The sequence below is a fragment of the Periplaneta americana genome, chromosome 15, assembly GCF_040183065.1.
Source record: "Periplaneta americana isolate PAMFEO1 chromosome 15, P.americana_PAMFEO1_priV1, whole genome shotgun sequence".
Taxonomy (NCBI): domain Eukaryota; kingdom Metazoa; phylum Arthropoda; class Insecta; order Blattodea; family Blattidae; genus Periplaneta; species Periplaneta americana.
Genome location: NC_091131.1, coordinates 121,632,489 through 121,659,614, shown reverse-complemented (window position 1 = coordinate 121,659,614; position 27,126 = coordinate 121,632,489). Strand labels below are relative to the sequence as shown.

At 33.8% G+C, this 27,126-nt stretch overlaps 1 protein-coding gene and 1 long non-coding RNA gene across 4 annotated transcripts in view; both read right to left on the bottom strand.

The window, feature by feature from the left end:
* Window positions 1-6,658: 6,658 nt before the first annotated feature.
* Pfk (ATP-dependent 6-phosphofructokinase) overlaps window positions 6,659-27,126 on the bottom strand; it is a 120,967-nt gene continuing 100,499 nt past the window's right edge. For all 3 annotated transcript variants that reach the window (XM_069848089.1, XM_069848088.1, XM_069848087.1), the window contains exons 14-17: window positions 23,567-23,693; window positions 18,186-18,283; window positions 12,043-12,268; window positions 6,659-9,559 (exon numbers count right to left, since the gene is read on the bottom strand). In XM_069848089.1, the coding sequence (XP_069704190.1) occupies window positions 9,421-9,559; window positions 12,043-12,268; window positions 18,186-18,283; window positions 23,567-23,693 (590 nt within the window). In that variant the 3' untranslated portion in view covers window positions 6,659-9,420. The remainder of the gene's footprint in view (window positions 9,560-12,042; window positions 12,269-18,185; window positions 18,284-23,566; window positions 23,694-27,126) is intronic.
* Window positions 15,902-18,176, bottom strand: LOC138715309 (uncharacterized). Its single transcript, XR_011336222.1, has 2 exons — window positions 16,036-18,176; window positions 15,902-15,958 (listed from the first exon to the last, which is right to left on the bottom strand). It is a non-coding gene; the product is annotated as an uncharacterized lncRNA (long non-coding RNA).

Here is a 27,126-nt window from a genome sequence, read left to right as displayed (position 1 = left end):
GGTTTCTCTGAGGTTCCTGCACTTGTCAGTCAATATGTTTTTGTAGGCAGAGAATGTCCTCTCTATATTGCAAGAAGTTACGGGTTTCAACTTGAATGAACATATTTGTGACAGTGTCAGGTCAAATTCTTCATTCAAGTTTTCGCCACAAATAACCTTCTTCACTGAACAAAAGAATCGGCAGTCCGGGTTAGCATTTATGACCCTGTCCAATTTGTTTTTCGCCGCTACATCCACTTTCCCACAGGCATAAGTGAGGGATCTATGAAATTCTTTGCAGATTCTTTCTTTTGTTCCAGTCTTACAATATGTGAAACAGATGCGACATGCTGGTTGACTTGAAATTTTTTTGTACATTTCATCTGAAATTATAATAGACCTTACGGTTACCTAGATACGATTTAAAAACGGACATCGTAATTTAATAATTATTTTAAACAAGTTTTGTGATTTTTTTACAAAGAACAATTGTCATATAAAATGTTCGGAAACAGAACAGCATTGCTTAACTCTTTACTCCAACAGTCGCAAAATACGACATCCTCATCTGATCTAATAAGATCTTTTCCTTTACAGTAATCCACTGTGCAAAGAGTACACTTTTGGAATCTTTAAATTGGAAACATATTAGAACCACATTAACACGCGCAAACAGAATAAACAAGCACATTAACAACTTACGATATTCATACACCGCAAACACAGTTTAACGATGATTCCAATTTTAGAAGAATCTAAATTGCTACTAGTACTAGAAAAGGAAGAGAATTTACAACCTCCCTGACAGAGGATGCTTTTGACCTAAATTATTTGTCGGCAATTTCCTTGAACCCTCTATATTTCCTCTCTACTTACTATTCTCAAAATATCCAACGTAATAAATTCATTTATGACACGCAGCGTATAGAGGGTCGTCCGTAAAGTGTTGTAAAAGTGGACTTCCGTCCAGGGAAAGGTCCTCTAACACCTTATTGTGAAAATTTTAACATTTTATTTAATTTTTCTGTTATTTAGTTTTTTTTTTCTTTTTATTCTTCAATCCTGATTTCTGAGGCTAAAATATGGGATATAAAATCGAGAAACTGAGGTGTCCACACAAAACCATTAAAACATGCATTTAAACTGAATGTAATGTATATTATATGCATTGTTAAGCTAAAAATTACCTAAATATGCATTATGCATGTTTTTATCCCTAAAAACTCGAAAACATGCAAATATGCACGGGAAAAGTACACATATTTGGAACCGGAAAGTAATGAAATGGATAAGTTCTAAGTTTGAGCTATGTCCTATGTTCCTATAAAACATGCATTTGCATGGAATTCTCGTCTCTAATTATTATTATTATTATTATTTCTTGTCTTTGGTTTAGACCATAGGCGGATCCAGGGAGGAAATAGTAGGAAAAAGAATTACCCTCCCCCTTAGGGTATCCTGGATCTACCACTAATTTTGGCACTAGGCATTAAATATGTATGAGCCGCCACTGCCACCATTATTCTAACATCATTTATATATCACTCCTCCCAGGGGTGTGTGACAGCCATATCAGCACATAGATTATTCCCATTGGTCCACAGGAAGGGCTATGTACCTGATTATTATTACTTATCCCGACAATGCCATGAATTCATTGTAATTCTTAAGGCTAATATACATATTATCTTATTGGTTGCTAATGCCGAAAACAGGACTGAAGATTATAAATATGAATATCAATGATGAAAATTTAAGTTACAGTAGAGTCTCGATTATCTGACAGTCTATCTTACCCATCACTGTTTGTCGTAGATCTCACAGTGAGGAGACGTCAATCAGCAGGCAAGCAAACATTAATAAGACCTTCATTTCTTCAATACTGCACTGTAAACTTATATAACTGATGTGGACCTACTGTGTTCTCATTGTTCATTAACGTTTTGTTCTACAGGGTCAGGCATTGGTTCTTAAGAGTTTCAACATGCTGTTGCAAAGGGAGTATAAGGTTTAAACATTAAAAAATAGCACAGTATGTAGCTTGAATAATGCAATTTATTGGAATGTCTTCATTTTTTGAAAATTACACATTTCAAGTGATCCCTTGGTATCTTATGACCTGTTGTAATATACGAAACTTGTTCATGACACTTTGCAATAAACCTGGGGTTTCGTTGATTTCTTGCACTTCAGCCTGCATCCTGTTCTTCAGATCCTGCATAGAGTGTGTCTCCATCAAAAGAAGTCAGGAGCTGTTAGATCTGGGGATTGAGCCGGCCAATTGATATCACCAAACTGAGAAATTATACATCCTGGGAAGAAATTTCTCAACAATCGCAGTGTGTCTCTGGCAGTATGGGCTAGCCCCATCTTGTTGAAACCACATGTCATCCCTGTTTAGTGCGCCTCTAAATATCTGTAACATCTGTCGATACCATTCATAACAGCTCTCTCATTTCCATCTTCGAAAAAGTAGGGACCAATTATGATTGCAGCAGAAACAGCACACCATACAGTCACCTTCAAAGCAAGAGTGTTTCAAACCAGACCACATTCTATCCAGGACCTGAAGAACAGGATGCAAGCTGAAGTGCAAGAAATCAACGAAACACCAGGTTTATTGCAAAGTGTCATGAACAATTTTCGTGTAAGATTACAACAGGTCATAAGACACCAAGGGGATCACTTGAAATGTGTAATTAAAAAAAAAAAAATGAAGACATTCCAATAAATTGCATTATTCAAGCTACATACTATGTTATTTTTTAATTTTTAAACCTCATAGTCCCTTTACAATAGCATGTTGAAACTCGTCAGAACCAAATCCCGGACCCTGTACTTTCTTATTCAGTAATAAAATATTTTACTATAATACTGGTGTATTACGTATTTCTTTGTTATTCTGCACTATCCGACATTTTCTCTTGTCAGACCCCTTTCAGGTCCAGTTTAGGTCGGATAATCGAGAATCTACTGCATTTCACAAAAGTTAAAAGATGTAAGTATGTGAAATTTTCGTGGATAGTAAACGTACTTTTTAAATTCGAGACATTTGAACATGACAAAATACTTATGGGTAGTGATTATACAGTAAAACTTGCTCAAAGCGGAATAACATTTTTTTTTTCTGCATTAGGGAAAACGAACAATATCTATATATTAAACCAATCTTAGAATATATAGTACAGTATTATGTCTTTTATGTACCTTGGAGTGACTGTAGTTCCACTGCAGTTGAAAAGTAAAGTATGTAGCCGGTTTATACAAAGTACTACAGAATTTGCTCCTGGTTTATTACTACAGTATTTATTTACTGTACTGTGTTAGCACTTTAGCTGTATTACATATTGTCTTCAGGAAGAAGAAGCGTTGGACGACAAAGGAGGAGATGGAGCGATCAGATTAGTTAGCTTCAGAACAGGTCTAAAGGCCTAAACCTTGTGAGGAAGAGGAGGAGGAGAAGGAGGAGGAGGAGGAGGAGGAGGAGGAGGAGGAAGAAGAAGAAGAAGAAGAACATATTGTCGCACTGTATTATACACAATAATAGGATACTATTGATGTTCCGGTAATCAGTTCTTCCAAATATCTAACAAAGAAACTTGTTTATATTTTTTCATTCTTATGTCTTTCTCAATTAGGTTTGGAAGTAAATCCTGAAAAGACAAAGTATATTATGTTAAAGATTATGTTTCGTGACCAGAATATTGTACGAAATGGAAATATAAAAATTGGAAATTTATTCTTTGAAGAGTGGAAAAATTCAAATATCTTGGAGCAACAGTAACAAAATATAAATGATTCTCGGGAGGAAATTAAACACAGAATAAATATGGGAAATGCATGTTATTATTCGGTTGAGAAGCTTTTATCATCCAGTCTGCTCTAAAAAAAGCTGAAAGTTAGAATTGTATAGTTCTGAAACTTGGACTCTAACTTTGAGAGAGGAACAGAGGTTAAGGGTGTTTGAGAATAAGGTGCTTAGGAAAAAATTTGGGGCTAAGAGGGATGAAGTTACAGGAGAATGGAGAAAGTTACATAATGCAGAACTGCATGAATTTTATTCTTCATCCGACATAATTAGAAACATTAAATCCAGATGTTTGAGATGGGCAGAGCATATAGCACATATGGGCGAATCCAGAAATGCATATAGTGTCAGTTAGAAGGCCAGAGGGAATAATACCTTTGGGGAGGCCGAGACGTAGATGGGAGGATAATATTAAAATATATTTGAGGGAGATGGGATATGATGACAGAGACTGGATTAATCTTGCTCAGAATAGGGACCAATGGCGGGCTTATGTGAAGGCAGCAATGAACCTCCAGGTTCCTTAAAAGTCATAAGTAAGTATGTCTTTCTCAATGCAATCTTTAGCTTAGCTGCGTTAATGGCAAACTGAATAACTAGCTCAACGGTGAGAGTGCTTGGTATGTAGAACTAAGAACCGGGTTCGATCCCCGGCGCCAGAGCGAATTTTTCTCCTCTAATATTAATTAAACTAAGTAACGTCAATAATACAGTCAATAGTCTGTCCATGAGTGTGTATTTTCGGCTGAAGAGGTTGTCCTTCAGATTCTTCTTCTAATTCTTCCTCTTTCATTTCTTCTACGTCGTTATTCTGCATTACCACCAAATGCAGCTGATTAAAAAGTATATTGGGTGACAAAACTTTCATCACTGCAAATGAAGTTTTCTGCATTGATGGAGAAGTTCACTTCCTGACAAAGATTATTTATTGCTATTGTGTTTTCTCGCATTTCGATCATTGCTTCAGTACTACCATCTTCATCAAATCCTGCTTTATTGAAACACTTAATCATGGTCTCACTTTTGATTTTTTTTGCTTCCAACCCAAACCAATTTACTGCACTGCAACCAAAATGGAAACCGGTCTTGCTGAAGTCTAAGAGCTGTCAGAAGTTTCTCAATTTGCAATCAAAGACTACACTGAGAACCATCTATAATAAGACTTGAATGTATAAATCACGACCATATCAATAGGTTGCAGTGCGCTTGTTGCATTTGGGGAAACCAGACAAGTTTCACAAGTGGAAGGTTTAGCTTTGGATGACATGTGGTGTTGTCTAGAAACATAATAATCTTCCGATTTTCGCTTTTCATTCTTGAATTATATGTATTTAGCCACTCTTCCATTAATGAACTCGTCATCCATGCTTTTTTGTTGTTTCACCAAACCATAAGCAGATTATTAATGTTCATGTCTTTAAAACATCTTGGTTTATCTGACTTATCTATAACTAGAGGTGTCTCTAGTTCTCCTGCCATATTTCCACACATCAGGACCATTAGTCTTTCTTTCGACATTTTCCCCCCAGCACATTTTTCTTCTTTCTCCACTAACACGAAAAAACAGTCCCGTTTCGTCAGTGTTAAAATGTGTCTAGGCATGTAGACTGAAATTAAAGACTGCAGTTTCGGTTTCCACTCATTCACTACACTTTCGTCGACATCTGTTGATTCCCCACGAATTTCATTTCACATTATATTGTGTCTTCTTTCAAAACTGTCTAACCAACTGTCTAGATGCCTTGGACCCGTTATTCCCTAGGGATTTAGAAACAGCTAGAGCTTGGCTTTGGAACATTGGCCCAGAAACTTGCAAATTTTTTATCATGCACTTGTAAACACTCCCACACTACTACATTCATTTCTTCACTTCCTATTTTTTTTTTTTTTTAGTCTTTCCCTTCATTTGACCATTTCATTGCATCCACTCATTTTTTTCTTTGTGTTTTGAAGTTACGTAAACTTGAGTTTTTCCATACTTAAATTTAGTCATTATTCCGCACACTGAGAGTTTGTTTTTCTTTATCTTCAATCACTTTCACTTTTTCATTTAATGACAATGTCACGTACGATTTAGCCATCTTTATTCTGTAAATTCAGAACTCTGACTGTGAGAGGTAGACAAAATCACACAGAACTCAAACTGATTTCAGATTTTAAAATGCACAGGTATTGTTTGAGACACAGGTCTTATGTGTCAAAGCTTATTGTTATTTTGCATAATGGGAGTGTAATGAAGTGAAAGAAAAGTAATAAACCTACTTGCTTGGCAAGAGGAAGCATCCCTTATAGTTATTTGGCCTAACGGGAATTTAATGAAGTAGAAACTAATTTGTTTCTCTCTCTCTCTCTCTCTTTCCACCTTATGAAATACATTTTTCATGAAATACAAAGAAACATCTTTCCATTTCCACTTTGGATAGATTATGCTTTATGGAAAATAAATACACGTAAAATTATTATTATTTCACTGGGCCCAATAAATTTGTTCACATTGGACAGATTTCTGCATTATTCACATTCCGGATTAAACAAGTTTTACTGTATTTTCATCAGAACCACCATTTGAATCAGGACATTTATCAGTTTCTGACTTGCAACTTTTACGTGGCAATCCACAGAACATGAGAGAAGGTTGAATATATTTATTTATGACATTTTTCAGTTTCTAACCTGTAACTTTTATGTGTCACACATAAGTCAAGGGAAAGCAGAATATATTGATTCAAAGCATGCTAATGAGACTGCTAGTTAGTACCACTTCCAATAATTATTCATTTATGACTTGCTTTGATAGTTTTGCAAAATAAGTGATTTGTTTTTGAAGGAATTAATGACAGAGGTAATAAAAATTAAAGAAAAGTCTCAAAATCTTTGTAAACCTGAAATTCGTTCAGACTGACATTTCTTTATTTATTTCGTATTTACACATCACTCTTAAGTGCAATAACATGTATAAAGTCAACTGTAAATCACTTAAACATACCACTTCATTTTTATGAAATTCCTAAAAACAGGTCTCAAGATTTAATTATATTTCAACTGAGTGAACACTGTTTAACATTTGTTTGGTGACTATATCCACAGATATAACTACTATTATTATTCGTTATTTATGTAAATGTCTTTAATGCCATGATTGCACTCAGTCTTTTTACTGAGGCACAATTAATTACAATGTAGATTGCATATTGTCTTTAGAGGCCTACTACACAATTCAAATTACATTTATAACATATTTTATTTCATCTTATCTTTCCAGAAGTAAGCAGTTTACTAAAGCAACCACTTGCTTCTAAACCCCTCAAACATGCCTTCTAGAACCATATGGTCACATATAGAGAAAAACTTATTTCTGTTACCGGTACTTTTATACACCATAAGATTGTATTAATGAATAAGAATGTAATATAATAAACAATATAAATATTGTATAAACATTGAACTAGTTTATAATTCCTATTTCATAATTTTAGAAAAATATCTACCAATAAATTTCGATTATCTGTAACAATAAGCCTTCATAAAACTTTACATACTCAGATGTAAAAATTAAATCTATATAAAAACGACCAAGTTCGAAAACTACAATATTTTAAGCTACCCTTATTTTAATAACTGCTCATAGACTCATATAATCTTCTGATTTATTTTAATTAATACTTTTTAATTTCTTTCATTACTATAATTATTTATTTTAACCCAGTATTATTGCTTGTAAGACTAAATTACTGTAGAGATAATAGCATAGTATTTTATACCATAACATAAACAAATAATATTTATATGTAAATACACGTCATACTATTTGTACACATTGTGTCTAAACATAGATTCTGTTTCAAAACCACAAAAGCAGTCATGTAGTCAATATTTACCATTTAAACGATTAATAGGGTTGCCATAGGACTCAAAAAACTTGGAATATCTCGAATTTTGTACATTTTCACTAGGCTTTTTCAAACATTGTTATCACAAAAATATTCTGAGCTTAAGTTAGTTAAAATTTACTCTCTCTCTTAGGTTATAATTCCAATGCTCACAACACGATTGGAGGTTGACAGACTGAAGGCATTGTTAACTGCCAAAGTTAATTTTAAATACAATTTCTTTGATTTCTTCAATTCCTCAAATGAGAATAAATGATTATGATTAACTTCTTATGGAAATTTATTCACCAAAAAAATATACCCAATAGGAGTGTTATGAGTAATATACTTTTGTTCTATTTTTGTAATTTTGTGACAATCTTAAACAGTCGATGCCTAAATTGTGTTCTTAGGCCTATTTTAAAATCAAAGATTAAATTTCTATTTCTGGTACTAAATGTTGTCCCTCTGCCAGAATGAGTTTTCTTCAAAGCTCTAGAGCTAGTAAATATCCTGTTTTGAACTTCAGAAATTCTGGTCACATATAACAAAGCAAGACAACATCTGACAAATACATGAGCCAGACACAAACATATGGCATATACATATAAAAAAAGTCACATATTTTATAAGGCTGACAGTTGTTAGACTGTTACCGGTAAGATTACTGTTCCTTAATTTGAATGAAACTGATATAAGGAGCAGCATTATGGAGAATGTCTAACTATGATAATTGGCAAGAACAGCATTCTAATTAGAAAAGCTAATTAGAATTATACCTATGTAATTAAATTAACTGATACAGTACTGTAGTAATGAAAAATAATGAAAATTAATAAATATGATACCCAATTCTCCATTACGTTTTTATAGCTTTCACAATTATTCTTTTTTTAAATTTTATGTGGTGTATACATGACTACTTTTATCTTACTAACATGAATCTTTTATACACACTTTCTCGTGATGGAGAAAATATAATTTAATTAAAAAGTAAAGCTCCTAGAAAAATAAAAGCAGAAACATATACATAAAAAATAATATATAATATGTCTATCAAATAAGACGAAGTAATTTCAATCTCTCTACAATTCAAATGATCTATTTCTGGCATACAGACTGTACAGACTCCTAAGTTCTCTTGTAAGGAACAATTTATTGTATTTATTATTTCTAATATTACTTCTAGCAATAATTACATAGAAAAGATAGGAGTCATAATTTATTATCTACAAGCAGATATTTCTCTATCTAAATATTATTCAAATTTATACTTCTTAAAAATGATAATTGGTAATAATACAGAAAGAAGACATGCAAAATTAGTATTCCAAAAATAATATTACTACTAATGTTTTCCTTAACATTTGTAGTAAATCTATCTACTGAGACACTATATAATTCTGTAAAAACTATCATAGGAATGTTTCCCTGAGATGGACCAAAATGTTCAATAGAAAACTTGTTTTGGGGTTCGTAATGTTGACATTCGAAGTGAAATTGCTACTGAATTTTTATTGTATTACAGTATTGTACAGAACATATAAGCCTTAATTCGAATCTACAGACTTAGAGTATAATACACAAACAGTTTGTTAATACAGCACCTTTCCTGGATGTTTCCATCCTAATTAACTAAAGTGTAATTACAGGTTAATTCTAAGTGACATCTAGAGTTGACTAATTTCATATAATTATGTACTGTGCTTTCATGTGTTCCGGCATAATAAATGCTTACTACAAAGTTGTGGTTAACATCTAAATTTATATGACTCCTTCAGCCACATTCGTGTCTTCCACTGTCATGTACATACCTTCCTCCTCATATGCACTTTCATGCTTTGCCAAGATGCGAAGCAGGGGCCGTAACTTCAACCACCACTGGTTCTTTGGAATTCGATGCCTATAAATATGAAAATTAATCTTTAATATGCCTTCACAGAAGCTTTGAAGTTAATGTTCACAACTACAAAGTGTTACTGTAGTCCCTCTGGGGTACTGAAGCTTGGCCAACCAGTAGCAAACTCCCATATAAGAGATAAAAATATGCCAACCAGTAGAGGAAAAATACTATTTTTTCTTCGTGATAGATGCCATGGTATAATTACCCTTTTGTGTTCTGCAATTTGCTAAAACTGAGTCAATTGTAACAGTGCACCGTGGTTTTCAAATCAAGTATCTATCAAAGGACAAAACAATAAGAGACTGGTACAGAAAATTCGACTAAACTGATTGTTAGTGTGTCAAAAAAAAGAACAGGTAGACCAGGAGTGCAGACGGTATATGAGAACTGTTTACCAAGAGTTCTAAAAAATCAACATGTCATGCAAGCCGAGAAGTACTGTACAAATATCTCATGACTGGTATATTGTATGTAAAACACCTCTGTAAACCATACTGGCTGCAGCTGGTGCAGGCTCCAACTTTTTAATCTTCATAATCAAATCTGTTTGCAATTCCAACAACATCCAGAAAAGGATGGGTTTGCTGACAGGCTTGTATTCAGTGACGAAGTATACTTTCATTTCTTTGACCACATCAACAGTTATAATGTGTATATTTTTTGCACAGAAAATTCCCATGAAACAGCAGAACATACATGGGATTCTCCTGAGGTTACTGTGTTTTGTGCAGTGTCATCAAGCAAAGTTTACGGACCATTTTTCGTTGCCCAGAAAAACTCTCGCTCCCCCCCTCTCATGCTTCTGTTACAGGAGGATAGCTAAAATTCCATTTTGCAGGTGAACTGAGTTCCTCCACATTTTAATGGGAATATACGAGGTCACCTCAATTCCACTTTACCTCATTTTTGGATTGGACGTAGATTAGACAAAGATTCAACACTCATTGCCTGGCCACCTGACCTCACTCAATGTAACTTTTTCCTATGGGGTTACATTAAAGATCATGTTTATGTACCTCCTTTACTAAAAGATTTACCAGAGCTTTGGCTAAGAGCTATGAATGCAGTTGCTACAGTCAACATTGATATGTTGCAATGTGTACATGGGAGGAGCTAGATTACAGGACTGACATCTGTTGGGTCACCAAGAGGACATATCGAACATTGTAAGATAGGGTAAAAACTTCGGTATTTACTCTTTTCACCGACTTGTTCTCATTCATGTGAGTAACTTGTCTCCTGTGCTACAGATTTCCCAAATGACGGAGGGACTTAAGTAACACCACGTATTTCCATCTTCAAAAAATCATATAAAATTAATTATATATTACAAAAGATATAAAACGAGATAATTAACTGAATTAGATATTATTAACCAATTATTCTAAATATCCAAGCATTTATGACACCAAGACATCACTCAAATTTTATATCACTTCTGCTTTCTAGGTAGCAGAGAGCACTACCAGTATTTGGCTGGCAGTCATTTTCACCTGAAAATACGAACTTTAGACACAAAAAACAGTATATTTTGCTTATGCCATTAATTGATAGTTCGTCTATATACCATATATGTCAGTATGTGTATTTGACCATGTTAAAATGCGACAAATTTTGCAAGTGACACATCTAGTGGCAGGACCTGCAAATTTGATGCCAAATTCTAATTTCAATGGATGTCCACATATGAAAAGGATAAAATGAATTTGTTCTAGAAAATAAAATTAGGGAAAAGTGAAGTATGTAGTAAAATTGTCTTTATATTGGGTTAAAATAAAATAAACATATTTAAAATAACATAAATAAATTATCAAAATAATAAAAAAAATCAGTTAACCTCAGGTTCAAACCCAGGTCTCCCTACACCAAAGCATTTGACTCTATCACTATGTTACAGAGAGCTATGTACTAAAGTGGTCGAATTTGCGTGTTATAAATACTTTCATGTTTGCTGCCTATTATGTTTAATTTTGAATTCTTAAATATTAAACAAAAATGTTGTTTTCTAATGCCAGGCGTTTGACAATAAAGTCATTTGACCTCTTGGACTGCAATACTTTTCAAAGACATATAAACAAAAATGTGTTTTATGCCATATTGTATATTCATGCCACATGACACATTCAATCAAGAGATCGTCCCTCATTTACGTAATTTTAATTTAATGTTATTTGATTTAATATTTCAGTAGCAATATGGCCACCAATGGAGGATCAGATATAACAAAAGACATAGCCACATTGACTTTATTTTCAAATCCCTGATGAAAAAAATATTTTACATCTCACTGTATCTTCCAGAACAGTTACAAGGTCCATTCAGCCTTCTATAAATTTTTGTACTAGATTTTACTTGGAGCAAAATAACAGCCAGTATAGTGTTAACCACGTCTCCTCCTCATGCTGAGGTTCATAAATGTATGGTAGCTTTACCTCTTTACCTCCTATATGCATGTACACAAATCAAAGGCTAGTTATACTTACTCAAAATCTGTATCAGCTTTCAAAGCCTCAATAGGAGTTAACTTGTACTGGCGACGTATAACACCCATCATAATAGCAGATTCGGGAGTATCAATATATATGCTTCCATCAGGCTTGTGTTCTGCCAATTTCAGTTGTTCCATAAGCCCTTCAACAGCCTTAGATGCCATCTTGGTGCCCATGTTGCGATCAAAAGGTGATGCAGATCCACCTTGTTGCATGTGACCTACGAAGAATGAATGCATCATATATTTCACGAATCAACTTTCGAGAATATCAGTTTATGACAAATGACATATGCCTTAGTGACTGGATATAGTCGTAATTACAGGGATTTGGTGTTGGGTGAGTGAGAGGGAAGAAAAGGATTTATCTTTTCTTCTTAACCTTCAGAGTAACTTTTAAGCTGTAATTTTGTGTAGTACTATGTAATCACAAAAGCAAGAACCTGATACTTATTATGTCTGCTTTTGGTTAATAATCTGTAAATACGAGGCGCGTCCATAAAGTAACTTTCCCACTCGTCCCACAGCTAGCAAACCGTATGTTGCGCGAAGAGACTGCATGTACGTGATAGAGTAATGTCCTGGCATGGCGCATGTCTAGCAGAACTTCCTGAGTGCTCTCAGTAGCTTCGTTGCATTGGTTGAAGATGGACGTTCTTATTCCAGCTCCCGCCGAATGTGAAGTGCGATCAGTGATAAAGTTTTTGAATGCACAGGGTATGCGCCGATTGAAATTGATCGTCAGCTGTGCCAGGTCTATGGGCCTAACGTCATGAGCAAGCAGGTGGTGCGTTGCTCCACAAGGTGGTCTGTGATGATGGCTGGCCTCCCACTGCACTCCTCGTCAGGCACATTTTGGCGTCCTGCTGAAAATTGTCTACAGCAGCAATGCACCATCTGATTGATAGACAGATAGATAGATAGATAGATAGATAGATAGATAGATAGATAGATAGATAGATAGATAGATAGATAGATAGATAGATAGATAGATAGATTTATTCGTTCCATAATATTCTTACATTTGCTTTATAGCATAGAATAAAGAACATGTCCAATTCTTACGTTTAACAATAAAATGCAATACATATAAAATGCAAATATGAAATATGTACAGAATTAATACCTTAATAACAATAATATTTTATACAATGTAATATGTTTACCATTTAATAGTATTATAATATTTACACAGTACTGTGAAATGTCAAGAATTCATCTACAGAATAGAAAGTGTGAGATATTAAGTAATTTTTTAGTTTTATCTTAAATAATGCAGGGTTTTGGCTATGATTCTTAATGTCTTCAGGAAGACTATTGAACATGTTTATCGCCATGTAACGTACTCCCCTTTGAAAGCATGATAAATTTGATGATGGCATATGAAAATCATTCCTTCTGTGGGTATTTATACTATGTATGGCTGAGTTAGTTGGAAAATTTTCTTTATTACATAAGAGGAAATTTATTATAGAGTATATGTATTGATTTGTTAAGGTTAGAATCTCTAATTTTTTAAAAAATAATCTACATGATTCTCTAGCCTTTGCTCCAACTATTATTCTAATGGCTCTTTTTTGTAATAAGAATATATTTTTACTATCTACAGAATTTCCCCAAAATATTATTCTGTAGGACATAATGGAATGAAAATAGGCAAGATATATTGTCTTTAAGATACTGCTGTTTAGAAATTGTTGTAACGACTTAATTGCGAAGCATGCTGAGCTAAGTTTGGGGGTTATTTCTTTGATATGATTTTTCCAATTTATTATATTATTAATATGCAAACCAAGAAATTTGGTTGTTGATGTTTCTAGTAGAGGTATATTGTTGATAGTTGTGTCCAATGTTTCAGAGATGAAATTTTAAGTGCCTTTAAATTGAATTATGTTAGTTTTATTAATGTTTAATGCTAGTTTATTGGTTGTAAACCAGTCATAAATTTTAAGGAGAATTGTTTCTGTTTTATATTTGAATGTGGCAAAGTTCTTGTCTGTAATTATGATACTTGTGTCATCTGCAAATAGTATAGGATAACCTATTCCTTTTATTATGGGGCCAAGGTCATTTATAACATTTATGCTTCCCCATAGACCTGGCACAGCTGATGATCAATTTCAATTGGCGCTATGCCCTGTGCATTCAAAAACTTTATCACTGACCACACTTCACACTCTGTGGGAGCTGGAATAGGAGCATCCATCTTCAACCAATGCAACGAAGCTAGAGAGCACTCAGAAAGTTCTGCTACCGCATGCGCTATGCCAGGACATTACTCTATCACGTACACGCAGTCTCTTCACACAACACATGGTTTGCTAGCTGTGAGACGAGTGGGAAAGTTACTTTATGGACACGCCTCATATATATTGAGCAGCAGAAAGCAATACAACTGGTAAGTAATAATAATAATAATAATAATAATAATAATAATAATAATAATAATAATAATAATAATAAACAACAACTTAACATAAAATACTTTAAAATAATAAACAGGTCATGAAACTACAAAACAACCCAAAATTCATCATCTCAGTTTAGCATTCAAAAGATTACTATTTCAAGGATGGCGGCAGAAATCTTACAGATATTATTGAGTTACATAATAGGTAGATAAAGAAACTTCAGAAGTATTTCCGTAACAAATAGGATTCTGTTGTTCCATGAAGCCATAACAAAAGCAGAAAACTCTAAAGCTACATTTTCCTCGGTGCGACTATCGTGATGATCATTTTACTCGAAGCATCTGCGATTTGTTGATTTTTCACTTGTCGTGTTTTTATTCGCAGTCACATATTCTAGAGGAAAGACTGTATTTAACAGAATGAGTTTAATGAGTAGATGTCAAAGATTATTACTTAAATTCCTTTTGATTCAGAAGATGAAAGATTTCTCCATAGGGTATGGGATGAAAAGAGTCAAAAAAACACCGTCTGTTTGAGCTCAAAAATGAAGAGGGACTGTATCAAAAATTGATCACTACCCATTTGCGTGAAGACAACAAAAAGTTCACCGAATATTTCCGTCTTTCTGTTGAACAGTTTGATTTCGTGCTAGGATTAATGAAAGATATCTATAAAGAATCATACAACAGAAATATGTACCCTGTAACACCCGATGAAAAATTTGCTATTACAATGAGGTAAGTACTACTGTTATTTACACTCTGAAATTCGGTTGTCTTGCATTTTGAAACCTTACAAATATCTAATAAAAAACAAGGATAGTAAAAAGCAATGTATATCAAACAAATTTATTGAAAGATAAAGTTCATAAAATACAAATAGTAGAAGACAAAAAATTCTACATACATTAATTTATGTGAAAGCTTCATCTCCAAGTTGATGGCAAAAGTTTTCGGGAGGTTGAGAGAAGGGAGTAAGCTCTGTTAGTGTTGAATTCTGATGTGAAGAATCTGCATCAGAATATGGGGATAATGACTGAGGCAAAACAGTAGCTGAAGTATCGCTGCACAAATGCTGGCTATTGGAAAGACTGAAGGAACCATACTCTATTGGCTTCCACATTTCAGTTTTCAACCTTGTTATAACATTTAACATTTCGATCTTAGCTCATTGCTGTAGAGCAGGTGTTTATTTTTTTACGGATTTGACCAAACTTTTGAAAAAAAAGTTCATCATCATCCTCAGTTTCTTCTACAAGCATAATTTCATTTCGCTCAGTTTCCCTTTTTTCTAAATTGTCTGCAATTTTTTTCTCTGTTGTTTGGTCTTTTTCCTCTGCATGTTGTTATGGGGTATTGCGGCAAGGTACGAGTATTACAAGGAGACGGAATCGGCAATGCTGTTGGCATCATTGCTGAGGTTTGCGTCAGTGAAATTTGTTCATCAGGAGAAGGTGAATCTACTTCCTCTTCTTGTGACGAATTGAGACTGGAGAAGCTCCTGAAAGAAAATGATATACTAAAAATATCATCTATATTATTTATAGGATTGATTTAGATTGAAAAATGGTTACAAACCCACGATGTTCTTGAGCTGTTCTTAGAAATGATAATTTTTACTCCAGAGCCAATTTATTTTTCATTTTTTTTTTTTTTTTGGAGTAGTTGCTGAGCCCATCTTATTTTTTTCTATCGTACATGTCTTTTATGTTCCTCCAGCATTTTTCGCATTGATCAACTGCAAACAAAGTAATAAGTGATAATAAATTACTAAGTGGCAATAAACTGCTTGTTCTTATTTCCAGGTATTTGGCAACTGGTGAATCCTTTCATTCGCTGCAGTTTCAGTTTCAATTAAGTGGTAACCGAAATTACCAAAATCATAAAACACACATTAGCAGCACTCAAGAAGACTCTAGTGCCATTGATGTTGCCAACACTGACTCAAGAGGACTTGGGGAAACAAAAAAGGCAAAAGAATTTAAGTTGAAATGGGATTTCCCCAACTGTTCAGGAGCCATTGATGGCAAACATATTCGCATTTCGTGCCAAAAAATTCCTCCTCTCTTTTTCACAACTACAAAGGGTTTTTCTCAATAGTGCTTTTGGCTGCTGTCGACGCAAATTGTAAATTCATTTATATAGATGTGGGATCCTATGGAAAAGAAGGTTATCCAGGAATTTTCGAACGGTCTGCTCTGGGTAGAATGTTCTACAATGGAGCATTGCTTCCACAAGCAAGCAAGCTACCCATTTCTGATCTTATGTTAACTCACGTGTTTCCGTTTGCATCCAAACATGTTGAAACCATACTCGCGAGAACGTGCGATCAGAGAGAACTCGAAAGCTGTATTTAATTACAGATTGTGCCATGCTCGCCAAACTTCAGAAAACGTGTTTGGCTTACTAGCACAAGTTTTTCGCATTTTCTATATCTCAATAAATTTACTCCCCCAAATAGTCGACGATGTTGTAATAGTTTCCTGCTGCTTGTACAAGATACTGAGGGATGCCTATATTCCAAAAACTGGAGCCTCTTACCATGAACCAGACCCTACGCAAGATCCACCCAGAGACAATTTGATTAGTTTGGGAAGAGCTCGTGGGTACGCTAATTTTGAAGGATTTGAAGTAAGAGACTCATTTGCTGCATATTTCAGCACCGAAGGAAGGGTAGGCTGGCAAGATCGGCAAGTTAATAGAACTGACCGAAATTAATTAACTATCATTTTCTTAAATTATAACGTTAAAATTATATATATATATATATATATATATATATATATATATATATATATATATATAATAACAACCAGAATAAATCAAAATTCTCTGATAGCAAAAATGACAGTGTCACATATTGATATAGACATTATCAATTGATACAAGCATTGAGACTTTCTCCTTGGTAATCACCGATTGCCTCCCCAACTGCATTTCAACCATTGTGGTATTATTTCTTTTGCCTACTTTGTACACGAATTACACAATGTTGCATAAAATACAGTAGTTATTGAATATATTAAAATGTAATTCATTTTGCGGTGCACTTTTGTAAAAAAAGTTTACATTAAAAATTATATAAGTAATTGTTAAAAGAAAATACAAGTATTTAAATAACTTACTTGGTTTTCCAACTTTATTGGGAATCTCAGTCCATATATTGTCCTTGACCCTTTGATCCTTGTAGGACGCATGTGCCAGCTGCCACAGTGAGGAATGACTCGCCACTTCCTTGAGGAGAATTTCATCATCCGCGTCAGAAAACGAAGGAGCCATGATGCACGTCTTTCTTACAACAAATAATGTTGGCGACTGACGATTATATTCACTTCTCCTGAACGACTATTCAAGACGTACAATCATCATTAACGACTCTAGCATAAGTCGCTCAAAGCAAAACAGCTCCATAGGAAATACTTACGATGTTTCGAAGACTGGCTCTATCTTAATCTTCGGGTGATCAAAAAATGGAGTGAGAAGGTGGTTCCTATTTATTAGAGTCTTTACAAAAATTATGGCATTGAAGAACCACAATCTTAAGTGAAAGGACTCACTCTTATTTTATGTTATCATACTAACAGAATCCACTAACTGAATGCATTGAAATCAATCAATTGACACACTCAACTGAAGTTACATCTGTTAAGCTCATGCTGGTCACAAGTTTGACTGTTTCACTACCATTTCTGGTCAGAAAATTTGCTTTAACATTTCTGTCCACTTACCAAGAATGTTTTGTCGAGCACTGAATAGTCCTTTCCCTTCTTCTGTATAGAGTCGATAGATGAAATCTGTATTGTAATTATCATTGGCTTTTTCATTTCTGCAAAATCAAAGTAAGTAATTCTTAAATTATTGTACTGATAAAAATCATTACATGTTTTACATTTATAAAATTTAATTTAAATTGAGATCATCCTTAACAATACAGTACGAGTAAAATATTGTACATACTTTTACTTCACACATTTATGCTAGAACTAAAACTAAAAACTGCATCCAATGGCCTATTTGTTACCACCTTCTTCCTAGTTCTCCCTCGAGTATTTAGTACAACGAGTAAAAGTTACATTATGGAAGAATTAACATCTGTAATATTACAACCACTTTATGAGAGGCAACAAATCAACCCAAGGTGATAACAGTTAACAACAAACTAACACGATTCTTCTGAAATAATCAATTTCAACTATTCAGTCATATATAATAAATTACAATTTGTTAATTTCAATAACATCTGTATGACAGAACTGAATGATTTAAAGTGTGACGACTAGATTTTTTATTAACCTACAGTAAGTCCAGAGGTTTATAAAGATATCAGTTCTATTTTAAAATTTGTAACTGGATTTTATTAAGAAAGAAATGCCAACAATTAAGCAATTCCTACAATATTGTTTAAATTAAAATATGAAACTATTTGTTGGTTATAACAATAACAATTTATTTATAGGTATTGATTTCTTTTTATACCACCTAGGTTTAAGACGAATGGGACTTAATAACAGATAATGGCCTGTTTCCAACTCAGGACCTTTGAATACTCTAGCATCTAGAACCGTATCTTGGCTATAATTCAACATATTTTGGTGAAACATATAATTTCTTAAATTTGCACATACAATAAAACAATGGGAATAATCAACAAAATTACGAAGCCTTCCCTAGTACACCGACACACAACAATACTTGTACTAGACCTGTACTATGTTACGAAAGTGAAGCATGGTCAATGAGAAGTACGAATATCAGCAGAATAACGGTCTGTGAAATGAAATTTATGAGAGCAACACTAGGATATAGTTGCTTGGATCACAAAAGAAATGAGCATATCATACAAGAACTTCAATTACAATCAGTCTCACAGTTTATAAACAAGTACCAGCTGCAGTGGAAAAACCACGTCCAACAAATGAATTGTAATAGACTTCCAAAAGCCATGCTTTAATACCGTCCCAAAGGGAAGTGATCTTTAGGTCTAAAAAAAAAGTGTGGACCGAGAATGATACACTGAGACTGTAATGGGCCTTATACTTGTTTGAATAATGATGATAATGAACAACTCATTTAAAAATTGCCCCGTCTCCAGTATGAAGCACCAATACAGGAATTCAGTGTCCACTCAAAATGAACCTGTGACTACCATTAAACATCCACTTCTAAAAAATAATGAAAGCACCAACTGAAATTTGTTTCAGATTATATTTTCAATTTCCAAATTGAGTCTCTCCTTACATTAATTACTGTTATCTAGACTTACTTTATTTACAGAAGTTTATTACTCGTTTATTGGTATTCACATCCTGAGATTACCGAAAATTTCGTCAGGTGTATTTCTTTCACGGTCAAGAGATACTCTATGTGACTCCACCTAACATGACATGGAATGACGACTATTTCCTTTTCTGGGAAGTTCTTTAGACTCATCATGATCTAATATCAAAATATTGGGAAGCATGAAGGAGTAAATCAAGAGTATTAGATAAAACAAACACACTTGATTTTCTTTTCAACAGAAAGAACTTCTTTCAATTTCTCTTACTCGAAAAATTCCATTAACCTTGGCTGAGATCGAAAAGTGGATACTTAAAACACTGTCATTATTATTATTCAACACCATTTATATCTTTTACTTGAATTTATTACTTACAAAATGCAACAATGGAAATGCTTTTATTTGTTTATATTTTCAAACAAACAGTCACAGTGCAGTGGTCTAATGGCTAGTACTGAACTTATAATCCTGTGGATCTAAGTTTGATTCCTGGTGTACACTCATTTATAACTTGTGTTGGTTAAGCCCATGGTCCAGATAACACAGGGGTTTTCTCCGGGAGCTCTGACTCCCCTGTGGCATCCCAATAAATCTCCATCATCTCACCTCATCATGAGTGCAGCATAGACCAGCCTCCTATGACGCACCCTGGGCAACGACTCTGTCAGTAAACTGGTCTATACAACTGACTTCATATGGGTGAATGACTAACAGTCAAGTAACCGCCATTAATTAAAAAAATTCAAATATATACATTACAACATAATTCTGTACCATTTATTTGTTTATTTGAAATAAGCTGGCATTCAGAAGAGGCATGAAACATTATATCAACATAATACAATATATGATGTCTGCCCAGAAAGTACTGTAGATTGGGGATATTCGCAATAGATGTGTGATTCAACAGCATGTTACACAAAACTGGAAACTGTTTTTAAAAAAAGTCTATATGCCCAAAGTTTAATCCATATCAGTAGAATAATATGATATATATTTTATTTTTATTTTATTGGGTTATTTTACGACGCTGTATCAACATCCAGATTATTTAGCGTCTGAATGAAATGAAGGTGATAATCCCGGTGAAATGAGTCCGGGGTCCAACGCCGAAAGTTACCCAGCATTTGCTCATTGAGAGAAAACCCCGGAAAAAAACTCAACCAGGTAACTTGTCCCGACCGGGATTCGAACCCGGGCCACCTGGTTTCGCGGCCAGACGCGCTGACCATTACTCCATAGGTGTGAACAATATGATATTACAAATTTTGTTTCTTCATTTTGGTTTTTTAGAAATAAGGGAAAAACATGAATGTTGCAAGTTGCCCCGCTGGTGAGGTAACTTGCAACATTTAATACCTTTTTTTTATATTTATACAACAGTGGATAATGAAAACATAAAATTTCACATTATTAAGTATGGGAATTTCATAGAATTTGCACAGTGAAACAAACTTTTTTGTGTTTCCTTGACATCCTAATGTAAAACGAGAAATTGTTTTGCAAATTAATGTATTATATAAAAATTAATAACACTTCCATATTACAACATACATTATTATGGTAAAACTCTGAATGAAAGCCATTTTTGTTAATTTTTAAATTCTAAGAAAGTGGATGTGGCAGTGTTGCAAGTTACCCTATCAGGAGCAGTAATTCATAAAATTGTAAATTTTCAGAAAATGGTACCACATTATTCAACACAACTATAGGATAAGTTTCTTTACATTATATTTAAGCCATAATTACGTGATAAATGTTCTCCGGATGCACTTGTACGTATACACAGCAGAAATTTATCGTATTTTGATTTTCGCCACTTCACAAAAATAACTTTTAAGTTTGCAATAATCTCATAAAAATCAGAATTGCCGCCTAAACATGTTTGAGATAGAACACACTCTACTAAACAAAGTTAAGGTTGAAAGTAATAAATGTTGACAAACATAAGTAATTAAATATACATTCACATTGTTACAAGGCTCCCCACTGTTGCAAGTATCTCCATTCTACGGTATTAAGCCATTTAATATTTACAAAAAGCACTGGCGAAGGAACAGCTTAGAAATATCAACTAGACCAAGAAATGAAGCAGTCGCAAAGTTCTGCTTATGCACTGGGCATGACTGCCTAGCTCATCACCTCCATCGTTTTGGCTTACTACCAGACCCAAAATGTACCTTGTGTGATCTACAAGAAGACATGAATAGGGACCACCTACTTTGCTGCCCAACCTTAACCAAAGTGAAAGAGTGTGACCGATTCTGGGAGGCGAGGAACTTAATGAGACAATGAAGGACATTTTCTTCTCCTTTTGCATTCTATGTTTTTTTTTTTTTCATTGTATTTTATATTGAAGTTATGTTTAGGTCAAAGATGTAAATCTCAATATCTGTCATTGGAAAATAAATAAATATTTACAAAAAGTAATCTACCTAGCACAGTGACTCCTTATCCCTTTCAAAACACTCCCTTAGAACAGCAGACATTTATGCCAGTGTCCCTTCCATTTTTCAGAACAGTCTATAAAGTTCTCTTTTGGGACTGCCTTCAGTTGTCTTGTTAGTCTCGTCTATGACCAACAATATCTTCCCTTTCTATGTTAATTTTAGCTTTGAGGAAAGATAAAAGTCGCAGGCAGCCAAATCTAGTCTATAGGGATGACAAACCTGAATAATGCAATGTTCCTTACCTCTACCCATCTCAAAAAGAAAGACGGGAGACGTGAAAAATGAGCAGGAATAATATATGTCATAAATTTTGTCATTACAAGTTTCATGTGAAGATCCTTCCTCAAAATCTCTCCCTTCCTCTAATTTTCACACTGTTAATCATTGTTTTTCGTTGGTTGCCGTTCATACATATTCAATGTTTCTGGCTGTTCTGCTCATTGAAAGCCTTCCAGAATACGGTCGCTTTCAATGGATTCTTCGCTGTCTTTTAAGTACTGATACCACAATTTTATTAGGTCTTCATTCATTGGAGCATCATCATCATCCTCAAAAACCCTCTTAATAATTTGAAAGAACAGACATATGTCCAATTTGAAAGCAAAATATATGTAGATTCGTTTATCTACTTGCTTGGTCATCATGAATGCGAAGGTAACACAGTAGTCTACACAAGGCCACTCAGCAGTCTCATTGTCGATTGAGTAGCTGTGTTGGAAAATGACTATTCAAGCATATACAGTAAGATCCCCTCTGACTGGCTGTCAAGTTATATCAAGACCACACAACTGATTCTCGAGATATCCAAAATGTCTAGATACTTTCCAGACAGACTTCGTATATAACTATTCTCTTCCAACATTCAGCTCTTTTCGAATCAATGCCACCTTCCACTTCTGCCACTTGCTCTTCAAACAATTTAACTACAATAATTTTTATTATTTCAGTTTTATGCGAACTGTATTAGCTATAGGTGAATTAAAACATTAAAATTCATTAAACAGACTCAAAATGATATCACTTAAAATTCAAATTCTAATTATTTGAACAGTACAATAATATCACAGCATAAATTACTTATGAACTAGAAGCTTAACTGAACAAGTCATTTTTGAAGTTCTGATTAATATGGAGTATGTCTGAAGCAACAATGGCAGAGAGTTGATACTTTTAACCATACACAATTTCATATGCTCTTTCAAACCATCTTGAGTCATGATCAAACATTGTTTCTAACGTCATATGTTCGAACCTATCAATTGTATTTCATCTCTATTATCAAGAAGGCATGCGAAAGGTTAAGATTAATTAGCAAGATATAGGTTTATTAAACTAGAGGGATCGTAAAACAACACTCGGCACAAAAAAAAGAAAAACATACCTGAGTATAAGACCTCTTTGAACACCTTCAGCCATCTTTGCGGCCATATGATACAAGTCCTGCTGCAAATCCTTAATTGAGAACTTCTCCTCAAATATATAAGCAGCATCAGAACCACCAGCAAGACCTATTTAACATGACACTGTGCGTTAATGGCTTTATAGTTTATTTCAAAGAAGAAGAAAATACTGATGTATAAAGACAAGTTAAGAAAAATGGTCACTTTTTGAATTAAACCATTATAATATTATATGATAAACAACATAATCTCAAATTCATTTTATTAGTGAATTATAATTAAAATATGAGTGCAAATTATAAGATTTAAAGATCTTACTCAAAGAAAAGATATCACACATCCAAATTTTCACAAATTTAACAGGTCAAAGTTTCAATGCTTGCTTGGGTAAAATGCAATCTTCATTTTCTTTTGGTTTTTTCATCTTATTTAGTGATGCTGTAACATCTGCACAGTTATGGCATGAGTGAAATTGGTGACAGCAAGATGGTATTTGGCGAAATGCGGCCGAGAATTTGCCATGGGATTACCTGACATTCACCTTACAGTTGGAGGAAAACTGAAAAAAACTCGATCAAGTAATCAATCCAAATGGGATTTAAACCACACTGGAGTGCAGCCTCAGAACATGTGTCGATCTTGCTAATTTCTACACTACCTAGTGGATCACTTTTTTTTTTTTTTGTCCAGTGTTACATTATAGTATGTTTCCATCTTTTGAGGAATCTTCCTACACTTCTTGTTCCTTTTAGCTGTTATTTCAAAATTAGTTTGGATATCCTTAATTAGGCACTCAATTTTTTGGAATATTGAGTTATGATTATAGTAATTTTTAATTATCTTTCCAAGTATATAGGCTAATAGTCAGCCTTGAGGCTAGTAAAGTGACAACCTCACTACCAGACTCATCTCTTTTTGACTAGCTAGTTACCAATCGAAGGAACACACATAATTGCTTTCATGGTATGTAGTACACTGGACTGCAAAAGAAATGTCAATACGAAATTATATCGCTTTCCGAGGACTTTAGAAACATGGTGAGATGGAAAGCTATTTTCCTGAGATTAGTTTTTTAAAAACATGTAAATACAACTTTTAAAACATGTTCACATTATTATTTAATATGAATTGATTTTAAATTATTCATATACTTTTATTTTACAACATTAATAAAAGTACTACATGAAAATAGTGAAACTGCAGTTTATATGGTATTCCACAGCCTTCCTTATTAGCCATGGATGCTGTCATTGTTACAATTGATATATACGACCAGTTGTTTCTACTACTATTTTAACAAAAAAAAATGTATCAATTTTATTATAAAAATAAATATAAAATTTTATTATAAATACAGAAACAGATCTAAAAATTGAAACATTTAACTACACATTTCTCCTTTGCGTGGAATAAAAACTCTTTAGCAAATTCAGGCCAGTTCAGATCTTTTGTATAATTATTTCATACATACTAGTACTGTAATTTATTTATAGTTTATTGAAGATATACACACACAAGCTGAATGATATAATGATAACAGAGCAATAATAAGAGTTTATATGGAATGCCTTCTGTGTATCTCTAGTTCTATCATTTCCTAAGCGAAATCCTTGTAACATGATATTTCAAATCAATAGCGACTCTGATTTGGCATTTCTTGTTTTTAAAAAGCAGTTATAAAGCTTCAGAGATAGAGAACAAAGAATGAATTATTATTTTACATTTTATCAGATTTTCTTCATCAATCAATGATCAAGATATTAGATACAAAACAGTACAGGCCTCTCACCAGGAGAAATCGTTAATAGTTTGTAAGTTTGATGGGAGAACAGTAACACATGTGTACAACACTACAATCATTAGAATCCTTATTTCGCAAACATTAGCTTATAGATGAGAAAATACACAACTTTGTATAGTATTGCTGTGTCAATTTCAGAATAGTTTGTGTAATGTAGGTAATAGTGATTTACTACAATTTTCAATCAGCGTTAATATTAATATAGTTCAAGGAATTTATACCGGTATTGAGATTTTCAGTATAGTGTGTAGCAAAACTTCATCATCCTTCACATGTACTTCTGATTTCTTCTGATGTCTGTACTAAGCATGAAATGGAATAATTCTTGCCATTATCACAAATGCAGAAAACTATGAAAAACTACTGCATCATATCAGCTTTTCAAAAGACAATTTGTAGCTGAAGACATGTCAAATTCTTTCATGCTGGAGGCAAAGATCCGTAAATTGAGGGAAACTATTGCAGCACATTATTTTTCTACAAGATCAACTGGATGAGATTCCTATGACGAATGTTCCATAGGGCAATTAATTATGGAAAATTCGGAGAAGTGATGTAGATGCCAAATCTTCAAATATAACACAGAGAGACGATGTATCCGAAGTACTTTGAGAGGAACAGATGTTAAGAGTGTTTGAGAATAAGGTGCTTAGGAAAATATTTGGGGCTAAGAGGGATGAAGTTACAGGAGAATGGAGAAGGTTAAGTAACGCAGAACTGCATGCATTTTATTCTTTACCTGACAATTAGGAACATTAAATCCAGACGTTTGAGATGGGCACATATGGGCGAATCCAGAAATGCATATAGAATGTTAGTTGGGAGGCTGGAGGGAATAAGATCTTTGGGGAGGCAGAGCCGTAGATGGGAGGATAATATTAAAAGGAATTTGAGGGAGGTGAGATATGATGGTAGAGACTGGATTAATCTTACTCAGGATAGGGACCAATGTCAGGTTTATGTGATGGCAGTAATGAAACTCCGGGTTCCTTAAAAGCCGTAAGTATAATCGAGATAAATAAATAAACTATTATTATTAAAAAAATGTTGATTTTATTCCTTAAAACATATACTCTAAAGAACATGCATAGGAGTGTTATCATGTCATCACCTTATGAGTCAGGTGTTGGCTTTAACTGTAGATATTCTATTGTTAATTGTGCATTAGAACGTACACCTCAGTAATTCCACTGAATTGGTTTCATGAGAATGTGATGTTAGTAGTACACAGCAGAAGTTCGTTGTTTTCTGTATTCATAATAAAGTTGGTTATGAAATTATGGACAAAACTATTTCAGAACTATCTTTGTCCACACAAATTCCACTTACAATTGTCAGAATTTGAATTCAGGTCTCTAGTGTGGAAAGCAAACATTCCAGCCAATCAGATAAAGGTGCATTAACAAGTTATACTGAATGTTTAAAAACAACACCGATAATGCTTAGTATGTTGTAGAGGACAGCAAATTGATAATTTTTAAGAGGGAATCTATGTCAGGAAAAACATAGTTTAGACACTGTGGGCCATCAAACGTCCGAATTGTTTTTAACACACCTGATGGTTAGGAAACCCTAGCTTTTTTGTGCTTGTTCATGAACATAGCCATGGTCAGGGTTCGAATCTTGCTTCATTTGCGTTGTATTCGAAAACCTGTTATAATGCATGATGTGATTTCTTTTTGATTTGGTATAGTATTTTCTTTTCGAATTATTTATGACTAAATTTGTCCCATTCTCTAC